At 45.6% G+C, this 12,297-nt stretch overlaps 1 protein-coding gene and 1 pseudogene across 2 annotated transcripts in view; one reads left to right on the forward strand and one right to left on the reverse strand.

The window, feature by feature from the left end:
- Window positions 1-12,029, forward strand: part of HSF2 (heat shock transcription factor 2) — a 114,834-nt gene extending 102,805 nt beyond the window's left edge. For both annotated transcript variants that reach the window (XM_077162781.1, XM_077162782.1), the window contains one exon: window positions 11,824-12,029. In XM_077162781.1, the coding sequence (XP_077018896.1) occupies window positions 11,824-11,999 (176 nt within the window). In that variant the 3' untranslated portion in view covers window positions 12,000-12,029. The remainder of the gene's footprint in view (window positions 1-11,823) is intronic.
- Window positions 8,893-9,974, reverse strand: LOC143682514 (cytoplasmic polyadenylation element-binding protein 4 pseudogene; annotated as a pseudogene).
- Window positions 12,030-12,297: the final 268 nt, after the last annotated feature.

A 12,297-nucleotide genomic window follows, 5' to 3' on the forward strand; every position in this document is an offset into this window, starting at 1 on the left:
GCTAAGGGCCGCGGGCTTTCAGGTAGCCCCGGTGACTCGGGAGAGCTCCCCGAGTGGTTAAGGTACAGTGCCGACTGCAAGCATGGGGCAGTCAGGAGTTCACCTTTATTACCCCCTTTAAAAACCCTTTTGAAGCAGCGGGGCATCTCGGTTAGGAAGAGTTCCCTCCTGCGGTTCTTAGACGATGTTGCTGCTTTTGCACCTTGGTTCGCCCACTCCGGGAGCCTTAGTCTGCCTTCTTGGTTAAAACTTGGTAATGACATAGAACGAGCGTGCCGGACGGGCCTTTGTATGGACCCGATCCTGGTCCCTATCTGGGAGACCGTTCGTGCTTGCCTTGAGGCAAAGTCTACTTCAGGCCTCAGTCCGTCTCCCGCCCTGCTACAGGCACGGCACGCGCTCCAAGAAACTCAGTCAGTTTCGTCTGCGGACGGCTCCCGTAAAGGCAAGCCGCCAGAGTCAAGCGATAATTCAGACAGCTCTGACTCAGAGTCAGATGGCGATGAAGACGAGGGGGCGGAAGCGCCTCCGCTGATCGATTGGGGGAGGCCCCCTGTCTCACCCACGCAGCCTTCCGCCCCGCCAGCGCCTGCTGCAGGGGCGCGGCGGCTTCCGGTGAATGGTTTTGGTGATCTCGCCAAAAACCCTCACCACGGGCTCCCTCTGGTGGCCGAATCAGGTAATTACAGTGGCTGCTCTCCAACTTCTAAGCGCTTGTTAAAAGGAATGGTATAGGCGGGCCGTGGTGGCTCAGCGGGCAAAGTGCTTGCCTGCTATGCCGGAGGACCTCGGTTCGATTCCCGGCCCCAGCCCATGTAACAAAAACGGAGAAACAGAATACAATAAAACAAGAAAATGTTTAAAAATGTTTCCCTTTCTTCCTTCCTTCCTTCCTTCTATCCTTCCTTCCTTCTCTCTGTCTTTCCTTTAAAAAAAAAAAAAAAAAAAAAAAAAAAAAAAGGAATGGGATATGTCCCTGGCAAAGGCTTAAGAGCCTCATTGCAGGGGCGCACAACACCTATACAGGCTGTCTCCAATTCTGATAAACGAGGCCTGGGTTTTTCCTAGGGGCCACTGAGGAGAGACTCCCACCCACACCTATAAAACTAAAGTAGAAGACCAGTACCCCGGTGTGGGTGCCTCAGTGGCCCTTACCAAAAGAAAAGCTGTCAGCATTGCATACTCTAGTGTCTATACAGCTAAAAGAGAGCCATATCATTCCCTCCACATCGCCTTGGAACACACCCGTATTCGTCATAAAAAAGAAATCAGGCAGATGGAGATTGTTACATGATTTAAGAGCCGTTAATAATTGCATGGAGTCCTTAGGACCTGTTCAGATGGGGTTGCCCCTTCTCTCAGCTCTGCCAGAGCATTAGTCTATTTTCATCTTAGACATCAAAGACTTACTAAAGAAACAGAAAGGGGGAATAGGTCACGGCCTGTCCCCAAAGGCTCAACTGTCTATAGCCTTGTTTACGTACAATTTTTTAAATGAAAATTCACAAGGAATGACACCTGCCCTTCAACACACCACTCCGAGTCCTCCACATAGAGGTCTAGTCCGTTGGAAGGATGTCCTGTCAGGACAATGGCAAGGCCCTGACCCAGTGCTCAGCTGGGCCAGAAGCTCTGTTTGTGTTTTTCCCCAGGAGCCAGGACGTCAACCAGTGTGGGTTCCGGAAAGACTGGTGAGAACCGTGACATCGCCCGAGGAGGCCAAGGAGCTGTTGCCCAAAAAACCAACAAGCCTTCAACCTGAACCATCAGATCAGGCCTCCAACTCTGCTGATGACGGCGGCGACTGACGAGATGGCAACGAAAACGCTGGTCACCCTTCGATTGTTTAGAAGGGGGACCAGTTTTAATACCCCCCGCTCTCCCAACAGGTGGAATCAGACCTTAAAGTGCTTGGGAAGATCAAGTTAACCCCCGTTGCCTTCGACCTTTCCAAACTGGGCGAGACTGTACAAAGTCTGTGGAACTGAGTCACCTCTTGGTTCTCTTGGCCCAATTTGACTACTTAGATTCTCGTAGCGGTGGGACTATTAGTGGGATTAGTCACTGTTAAATGCTTGTTAGAACGCTTGTTCCAGACACAGCAGCAATTACGTGTTACTACCATGTTGGCTATGTCACTCGCCCCTGGTGCTCCTGACAACGACCGCCCTGCTGCCCAGTCCCCCATTTCACCGTATGATCCATCCCGGCCACTCAGGGCGGGACGCTCGAAAGCAAGACCCGCTGCAAGGCCCATGGCTGTGTCCCGGGTATAAAAGGCGGCGCCAGGAGTCATAATTTTAGTCTCAGGATAATCTCTACGGCGGAGTAACAGTCCTGGCCAGACTAGGCTCCAGCCATTGCACAGAGATGCCTAGTGACACTTTCGACCCTGGTTGCCGCTCTCCTGCCCCCCCCCTCCTAACCCAGTTGCGAGGCGAAGCACTGCAGGGAGAGTCACGTGGTTTCCAGCTCACGGGCTCTCCGGTCTCTATATGAGGTGGCATTCTGGTTGGTGCCTAGCAAGCCTAGTCCAGACTCCCCAAAGCACCAAAACATGTAGTGAGCCGCTCAGGTCCACAGAAGCACACTCATCAATGGAGACACTGAGTCAAAATAAATAAAAAAGGGGGAGATGTGGAGAGCCGCCTCCCGGGTCTGGCCTAGTGGACACGCTGCGGCCTGCTCTAGAGTTCCCCCCGCCCATCGAGTGAGTCAAGATGGCGCCCGCATCCTGTTTCCGCGTATGACGCACGCGCCCACCAACCCTGTCTTCCAATCACCTCTGTATACGTGGCACTAACCTATTGGGTTTGGGCACAGTATATAAGAGGTTACCCGGACAGGGTGGGTGGAGACGACCCATAGGGAGCCGTACCTGACGGCCGCATAGAGGTTGTTCCCCCGCGGGGTATTTCGCCCGCGCGGAATTTGTAACAGAGCTTGCAAGCTTAGCTCCAGTAAAGGTCTGTGCTCACAACTGCAACGTGTCTCGAACCCGTGTCTGTTACTTGAGTCGGTTTGTCTGCGTCTGTCTCTCTCTCCCTCCTGTTCCCTCCGCCGGCCGGGGACCAGAAGCTGAGCGAGACGGCGCCGGACAAGTGGTGGCCCGTACGGGGAACCTCCTCGAACCTCCCTCCTGCGAGGAGCGCTGTGCTGTCCTTTCTCGAGCTGGTGAGGACGCGCATCCTGAGTTCGCGGCGGACTTTCCACGCCTGATCACCGTGGGAAGGTGAGTGCTTCTTGTTACGTGAGAGCTAAGGGCCGCGGGCTTTCAGGTAGCCCCGGTGACTCGGGAGAGCTCCCCGAGTGGTTAAGGTACAGTGCCGACTGCAAGCATGGGGCAGTCAGGAGTTCACCTTTATTACCCCCTTTAAAAACCCTTTTGAAGCAGCGGGGCATCTCGGTTAGGAAGAGTTCCCTCCTGCGGTTCTTAGACGATGTTGCTGCTTTTGCACCTTGGTTCGCCCACTCCGGGAGCCTTAGTCTGCCTTCTTGGTTAAAACTTGGTAATGACATAGAACGAGCGCGCCGGACGGGCCTTTGTATGGACCCGATCCTGGTCCCTATCTGGGAGACCGTTCGTGCTTGCCTTGAGGCAAAGTCTACTTCAGGCCTCAGTCCGTCTCCCGCCCTGCTACAGGCACGGCACGCGCTCCAAGAAACTCAGTCAGTTTCGTCTGCGGACGGCTCCCGTAAAGGCAAGCCGCCAGAGTCAAGCGATAATTCAGACAGCTCTGACTCAGAGTCAGATGGCGATGAAGACGAGGGGGCGGAAGCGCCTCCGCTGATCGATTGGGGGAGGCCCCCTGTCTCACCCACGCAGCCTTCCGCCCCGCCAGCGCCTGCTGCAGGGGCGCGGCGGCTTCCGGTGAATGGTTTTGGTGATCTCGCCAAAAACCCTCACCACGGGCTCCCTCTGGTGGCCGAATCAGGTAATTACAGTGGCTGCTCTCCAACTTCTAAGCGCTTGTTAAAAGGAATGGGATATGTCCCTGGCAAAGGCTTAAGAGCCTCATTGCAGGGGCGCACAACACCTATACAGGCTGTCTCCAATTCTGATAAACGAGGCCTGGGTTTTTCCTAGGGGCCACTGAGGAGAGACTCCCACCCACACCTATAAAACTAAAGTAGAAGACCAGTACCCCGGTGTGGGTGCCTCAGTGGCCCTTACCAAAAGAAAAGCTGTCAGCATTGCATACTCTAGTGTCTATACAGCTAAAAGAGAGCCATATCATTCCCTCCACATCGCCTTGGAACACACCCGTATTCGTCATAAAAAAGAAATCAGGCAGATGGAGATTGTTACATGATTTAAGAGCCGTTAATAATTGCATGGAGTCCTTAGGACCTGTTCAGATGGGGTTGCCCCTTCTCTCAGCTCTGCCAGAGCATTAGTCTATTTTCATCTTAGACATCAAAGACTTACTAAAGAAACAGAAAGGGGGAATAGGTCACGGCCTGTCCCCAAAGGCTCAACTGTCTATAGCCTTGTTTACGTACAATTTTTTAAATGAAAATTCACAAGGAATGACACCTGCCCTTCAACACACCACTCCGAGTCCTCCACATAGAGGTCTAGTCCGTTGGAAGGATGTCCTGTCAGGACAATGGCAAGGCCCTGACCCAGTGCTCAGCTGGGCCAGAAGCTCTGTTTGTGTTTTTCCCCAGGAGCCAGGACGTCAACCAGTGTGGGTTCCGGAAAGACTGGTGAGAACCGTGACATCGCCCGAGGAGGCCAAGGAGCTGTTGCCCAAAAAACCAACAAGCCTTCAACCTGAACCATCAGATCAGGCCTCCAACTCTGCTGATGACGGCGGCGACTGACGAGATGGCAACGAAAACGCTGGTCACCCTTCGATTGTTTAGAAGGGGGACCAGTTTTAATACCCCCCGCTCTCCCAACAGGTGGAATCAGACCTTAAAGTGCTTGGGAAGATCAAGTTAACCCCCGTTGCCTTCGACCTTTCCAAACTGGGCGAGACTGTACAAAGTCTGTGGAACTGAGTCACCTCTTGGTTCTCTTGGCCCAATTTGACTACTTAGATTCTCGTAGCGGTGGGACTATTAGTGGGATTAGTCACTGTTAAATGCTTGTTAGAACGCTTGTTCCAGACACAGCAGCAATTACGTGTTACTACCATGTTGGCTATGTCACTCGCCCCTGGTGCTCCTGACAACGACCGCCCTGCTGCCCAGTCCCCCATTTCACCGTATGATCCATCCCGGCCACTCAGGGCGGGACGCTCGAAAGCAAGACCCGCTGCAAGGCCCATGGCTGTGTCCCGGGTATAAAAGGCGGCGCCAGGAGTCATAATTTTAGTCTCAGGATAATCTCTACGGCGGAGTAACAGTCCTGGCCAGACTAGGCTCCAGCCATTGCACAGAGATGCCTAGTGACACTTTCGACCCTGGTTGCCGCTCTCCTGCCCCCCCCCTCCTAACCCAGTTGCGAGGCGAAGCACTGCAGGGAGAGTCACGTGGTTTCCAGCTCACGGGCTCTCCGGTCTCTATATGAGGTGGCATTCTGGTTGGTGCCTAGCAAGCCTAGTCCAGACTCCCCAAAGCACCAAAACATGTAGTGAGCCGCTCAGGTCCACAGAAGCACACTCATCAATGGAGACACTGAGTCAAAATAAATAAAAAAGGGGGAGATGTGGAGAGCCGCCTCCCGGGTCTGGCCTAGTGGACACGCTGCGGCCTGCTCTAGAGTTCCCCCCGCCCATCGAGTGAGTCAAGATGGCGCCCGCATCCTGTTTCCGCGTATGACGCACGCGCCCACCAACCCTGTCTTCCAATCACCTCTGTATACGTGGCACTAACCTATTGGGTTTGGGCACAGTATATAAGAGGTTACCCGGACAGGGTGGGTGGAGACGACCCATAGGGAGCCGTACCTGACGGCCGCATAGAGGTTGTTCCCCCGCGGGGTATTTCGCCCGCGCGGAATTTGTAACAGAGCTTGCAAGCTTAGCTCCAGTAAAGGTCTGTGCTCACAACTGCAACGTGTCTCGAACCCGTGTCTGTCACTTGAGTCGGTTTGTCTGCATCTGTCTCTCTCTCCCTCCTGTTCCCTCCGCCGGCCGGGGACCAGAAGCTGAGCGAGACGGCGCCGGACACTACTCCTTGCAATATGGAAAATTGAGGTATTGCATTAAGAGATATCCCGTCAGTGAAAAGTGTGCCTAAAAACGTTCACAGTTGGAAAAACAAGATATACAAAAGTAGTGCGTAACAAATATACATTATGTGCATGACGAAATAAGTTAGCTACAAAAACACTGTACAGCAGGTCATGTACAAAGGGAAAAATCATTATTCAAAGCTAATTCTCAAATGGTGTTATTTTGGTAATGTTAACTCTTCACACCTGTTTACTGAGTAGGACCAGCACAATAACACAGCCCAAGCCACCTACAAGCATTTAAAAGAATAAAAGAGGCAAAAGAACATTCCAATTAGAATTATGTAGTTCAGGAGAAAAGAAAACAGAAGTCCCTGCCCAGCTACACTAGAGTTTCCTCTGCATGACTGCTTGATATCCGCAGGAACTCTTAAAGCAGCTCCCTTCCCGTGTTTGGCTATTAGACAGCAAATGTTCCATTTTGAAACCTTTGTAACTTAGCAAGTATAGTTCATTAAAGCCTGTATTAAAAATAAAGGACTGGGGATGCGAGGCTAGTGCTCAGTGGTAGAATTCTCGCCTGCCATGCAGGAGACCTGGGTTCGATTCCCAGTTCATGTACTTCCCAAACAAACAAACAAACAGAAAATTCACCCAAGGAAAAACTTCAACAAATGGTGCTGCAGTAACGGGACACTCACATGGAAAAAGAATGAAATGTGACCCCTGCCAAACAGTGGCATACAAATAAATAAATAAATAAATAAAAAGTAAAATAAAAGAGGACTGCTGTTCTTAAAGAGGATCAGTAGGGGTTGTCAGCCAGGTGGCTCCATGCCGCCGTGTTTGGGCAAGTCTGGTTTTGAAGGATTCAAGATGGTACTGTTAGGTAGCACAACTGGCAAGACTGCCATTGGCTTTTTCTTTCTTTTTTTTTCATGTTCTGCACACTGATAATAATCCTTTCAATGATGAGCAGGGCATTTAATAAGAGAATGTTAATTAAAATAAAAGTTACTCCCATGGCCAGGGTTTCAAGAGAGTATTTTAAATTTACCCTTGAAGCATACTGTTCGACACATAGTAACGCCTTTCAGAGCTAGAATTTTATTTGTAATAAAGCAAGCATTTTACTTGATGAAGTTGCACTTCAAACACTATGTCCCATGCTAAGTTCTGAATCTGTAATGTTATTTTATTGTATAGGAAGAGTAAGATAAACATACATACCTTTGCACAGATTTACACAGTTACTTAGTTCAACAGTGCAAAACACTTTGCAACTACTTAATGTTTTTTAAACTTTTCTTCTTTTCATCATTTTCTATGTTACAACTAAATTATAAGATGCCCAAAGTAATTTTAAATTTAAAAGTAAGCCAATCAGCAGTCAATTGGCATATTAGTTTTGTCTTCCTGCTTTGGCTCAAGTGTACTATGTTGCAAAATAAAAGATGATATCCTTGAGGTATTTCTAGATGTGCTGTTTGTTTTTTAATGTCAAAATGGAGAGCAAAGTGACACTTGATGAGCATTAGTAAATTAGGGTATAGAGTTTATATAGAAAATCAAAAATAAAATTCATACATTTGTTCTTCAAGAAAGGAAATGCTAGTTTTTGACCTTAATTCTAACTTTGGCAGGTTTCCTGGGGCTGTGACCAGATAAGTCTAAAAATAAATAAGCGCGCTCCCTCAGTCTTAACTTTACCCAATTTTTACATTGTAGGTTTTTAAAATTGCTTAAAAGAAAGTAAAATCAGCTCTGCCTGTTTCACTGTTTCTTTTTCTCTGATGTGGTAGTATCTTTGAGGCGAAATGAAGAAATATTCAGCCTCAAAACCCTTAAATTTAATTATAATGCTGCTTCAACCTGCTCATGCATTTATTCACTTTGACATGCTCTTTTCTGTCAATAATTGTTAACTTCCTCTGCTGCTGTTAAAAGAATAAAAAGAGGATGGGAAAAAAGAGGAACAAAAAGAAAGAAAAAGGAAGAGTCAAAAACACTTCCCTGAGGAAAAATCTGTCAGGATGGGCTAATAAGTGTTATTGCTATGGTGGCATGATTATTTTAACAAAAGCATTCTTATATGTTATCTTATTAATAATAATTTAATTAAAAATCCAAAATACTCTATTATTCCATTTCTTTTTTTTTTTTTTTTTAACCAATGACATATTCCAAGTTTATTCTCCAGTGTCGATTCACATCATTGGGACCATACAGTATTTGTCTTTTAGTTTTTGGCTAGACTCACTCAGCATAATGTTCTCTAGGTCCATCCACGTTATTACATGCTTCATAAGTTTATCCTGTCTTAAAGCTGCATAATATTCCATCGTATGTATATACCACAGTTTGTTTAGCCACTCGTCTGTTGATGGACATTTTGGCTGTTTCCATCTCTTTGCAATTGTAAATAACGCTGCTATAAACATTGGTGTGCATCCATTTCTCTTTTAATATTTCTCTCTCTCCTCTAAGAAAATGTTGTAGGAAGTTTGGATCCTTTTGGTCTCCAGCACAACAAGAGAATAAAAGTTCCATGCAAACATGATGAAAATACAAAAGGAGTACATATATTGTTTTCAGTGACACAAGAATCTATAAAACCCCTATATTATGGTCATTTTTTCATTTTATTATCATTAAGTTACAGACTGCTACAAAAGGACATGCCAGCGTGAAGAGGTTGAGGAAGGGGTCCAAGTTAACAGAATGGTGCACTTAGTCTGAGGCGTGAAAATGAACACTGTAGGTCTCCTTTAGTTCCAGCGGAATGAAATATGCCAAGGACAGTCGCTGCCTTCCTTCACCAAGAGTTTGTGGAATTCACAAACTCTTGCCAGCAAGAGAATGGCTAGCAGCCCAGCAATATTCACAGTAATACTGCAGACAGGTAACATTAACACAGAAAAATGGAGCAAAATTTCCCCCACAATGGGCACCCTGACATTCATCACAGAACTGATCATCCAAGACATATGGCTTAACTGCCACCCATTCATCTATCTCTCCATGCTGCAGTTGAACAAAGCGGGCCTTGATTGTAGCTATGTAACTGTTGATTAGAGAATGCAACTTGCCCAGCTCCTTTTGGATATTTTAGCTCAGGGTCAGTATCAATCCCAGCATAGCACACCCCCTATACAGTTGATCCATTACCATTGCAAGCTCCACAGCTCATAATGGTCAAGGAACACCACCAATAAATACAGGTTTTCATGGATCAAGTGGCTGTGAACCATCCATCACAAAGTCACTGTCACTGAGATGCCAAGGCCAAATCTCTACTGGCTTAGCCTTGATAGTGGGGCTTGATACACACAGAAAGTTTTACATCTTCTTCTATGCATGCATCAATGAGAGCCTGAACAGAGCTTTCATCTTGAAATAACAGGAATACTTAGTCTTTAGGAGGAAAATAGGATTGTCTCTCTGGTTTATGAGGCCAATTCACAATCAAAGGGCTGAAGTGACAAAAACTAGCTGTGATTTCATCTTCATCAATGTCAGGAGGCAGTCCACCCACAAACACCGAGTGAGAGTACTGTTCCACTCTTGCTCCATTCTGGTGAGTGAAGCAGTGAGGTGAACCCAGGCCACTATGAACAGGTTGATCCCCACAGCCATCATCCAAAAATCCATTTTCCATTGGAAACAGTGAAGACTGACCACTAATGAGCAGAGAGCTATCAGATCCTGGGTATGAATAGTTCAGATGACTCCACAACTCTGCCTTCCTCACAAAAGGAATTACCTCAACACAGAAACCCAGGTCCCACCATCCCCTTGATAATATTTTGATTGGAATTGTACTGAATTTAAAGATTAATTTGGGGAGCATTGAATATTGTATACTCCAATTCATAACCATGGCAGATGTCTTTATTTATAAAGGTTTTTCTTAATGACTTCCAATACAATTTTATAAAATTTTCCATAAAGGTCCTTCCTATTTTTTAATATTATTTCATTGTTATTGACACTATTTTGCTTTGGTCTGGTGACCCCTGTGTTCCTTCTAATTTCTCCCCATGGAAATGGGTATATGTATCCTATGACTGTCCCTCCTAAGTATGTTGGCAGCAAATGACTTGTTCTGAGTTTTACAGGTCCAGAGCCAGAGGAGAGTTTTGCTTTAGGACAGACCATGCCCGTAGCTGAATTTGATGAGACTGTACTGGCTTTATCTGTGTATTGCATTTGTATTGTTACTGAAATGCTTTAAGGCTTTCTGATATTGTATGGGTTGAATGTATTTTGCATATGGGAAAAACATGTCTTTTTTAGGCTCTAGAGTGTGGAATGTGCTGGTTTGAAAGGATTTATGTGCCCTAGAAAAGCCATTTTTTAATCCTAATCAATCTTGTGGGAGCAACCTTTTAATTTCTTCAATACTGTAGGTTGGAAACTTGATTAGGCTATCTCCACAGAGCTGTGACTCACCAGTTTGTGTATATTAGCCTTTCATTAGAGGGAGATGTAACCCCACCCATTCCAGCTGTGGCTTGATTAGTTTACTAGAATCCTTTAAAAGAGGAAGTGTTTTGGAGAAAGTCTGAAAATGCCACAGAGCCATGTAACAGAGTCCACCAGCCAGAGAATAGAAATGAAGAAGGAAAATGCCCCAGGGAGAGCTTCATGAAACAAGCCTGGGGAGAAAGCTAGTAGATGTCACCATGTTCGCCAGGTGCCCTGCCCGCTGAGAAACCCTGAACTTCATCAGCCTTTCTTGAGTGAAGGTAACCTCTTGTTGGTGCCTTAATTTGAACATTTCTATAGACTTGCTTTAATTTGGACAATTTCACGGCCTTTAAAACTGTAAATTTGCAACTTTAATAAATTCCCCCTTTTAAAAGCTGTTCTATTTCTGGTATATCACATTCTAGCAGCTAGCAAACCAGAACAATGGTTACCTTTATTCCAGCCAGTGTGATGAACTCTTATTAATTCTAATAATTTGACAATAGTAGTGCATTTGGATTTTTATGCAGGCAATCATATTTTCTTGAATTTCAGTTTTGTTTTTTCCTTCTCTATCTTATACTTACTACCTTTTTAAAAAAATTATTTTGCTGGCTAGACCTATAGTACTAAATTCACAAGAAGCATATCAAACATTCTTGTTACATTTCTGATTGTAAGTTAATTTCAGATACATATTTTCAGTTTTGTTTAAGCAATTCAATCTCTCAGTGGAACTACTCCAAACTTTTACCCATTTTGTTCCTCTTTTTTTCTTTATATTTTTCATAGATATTTTGAAGGCATTTTCTCCTAAACCTATTATCTGAGTTATCTATGGAACTGTTTTTATTCAGTTTTTTTTACTTCCCTTCATAATTATGGATAACATTTTCATGACTGAAATAAATTATTTTCTCCCAGAGAAGGCAAATCCTTTCCTCTGAGGATGCTGAGGTGAGGTGTTGGTTGTTTTGATCCCACTGGGAAATGAGCTGAATTCCAGTTTAGTTTCAGTTTGACTCTGCTTTCAATGTCTTGATAAGCAATACCAGTGTTGTTAATGGCTGGCCCCTCCCTCTAGCAAGACTGTCAGACACATTAAGTCTGCAAAAGTTGTTTTTCCAACCATTAATCACCCTTCGAAACCCCGTCTAGTATTCAGCAAGCATTCTAATGGGGAAAACTAATGGGCAGAAAAATCCAATGTACTTTGGTCTTTCCTCCAGATTCCAATCCTTTTGCAAGGTCATATGAACTTCAAACGCCAAGCTGGTTTCTTCTACTCCCAGCTCAATCCTGCTGTCTTTGGCAAGTCAAATTCTCTATCTGCTCATGCCCAGATTCAGCAGCCACCCCCATGCCTTCCAGAGGAATGTGGCTTCTGGTCTGCACCTACTTATGAAGGTACTTTTAGAAATTATTTCCTTTAGACTTCCACAGCTTTCTGGTCATCTTTTTATTTCTTTTTTTTTTTTTTTTTTAGCTTTCTGGTCATCTTTTAAAAAATGATTTTTAAAAAATTACCCAGTTTTTTTTTTAACTTTTTACTATAGGAACAATAGTCTGCTTGATCTTCTACATTCAGAAACGAAACTCTGGTTGCTTTTAAGGTATTCCCTTTGGTTTGGTGTTTCAGGTCAGCTATTCTAAGAGTAAATATGGATTTATTTGATCTGCTTGTGACTCCTAAATCTGAAAAT

Source organism: Tamandua tetradactyla, chromosome 5, assembly GCF_023851605.1.
Source record: "Tamandua tetradactyla isolate mTamTet1 chromosome 5, mTamTet1.pri, whole genome shotgun sequence".
Taxonomy (NCBI): Eukaryota; Metazoa; Chordata; class Mammalia; order Pilosa; family Myrmecophagidae; genus Tamandua; species Tamandua tetradactyla.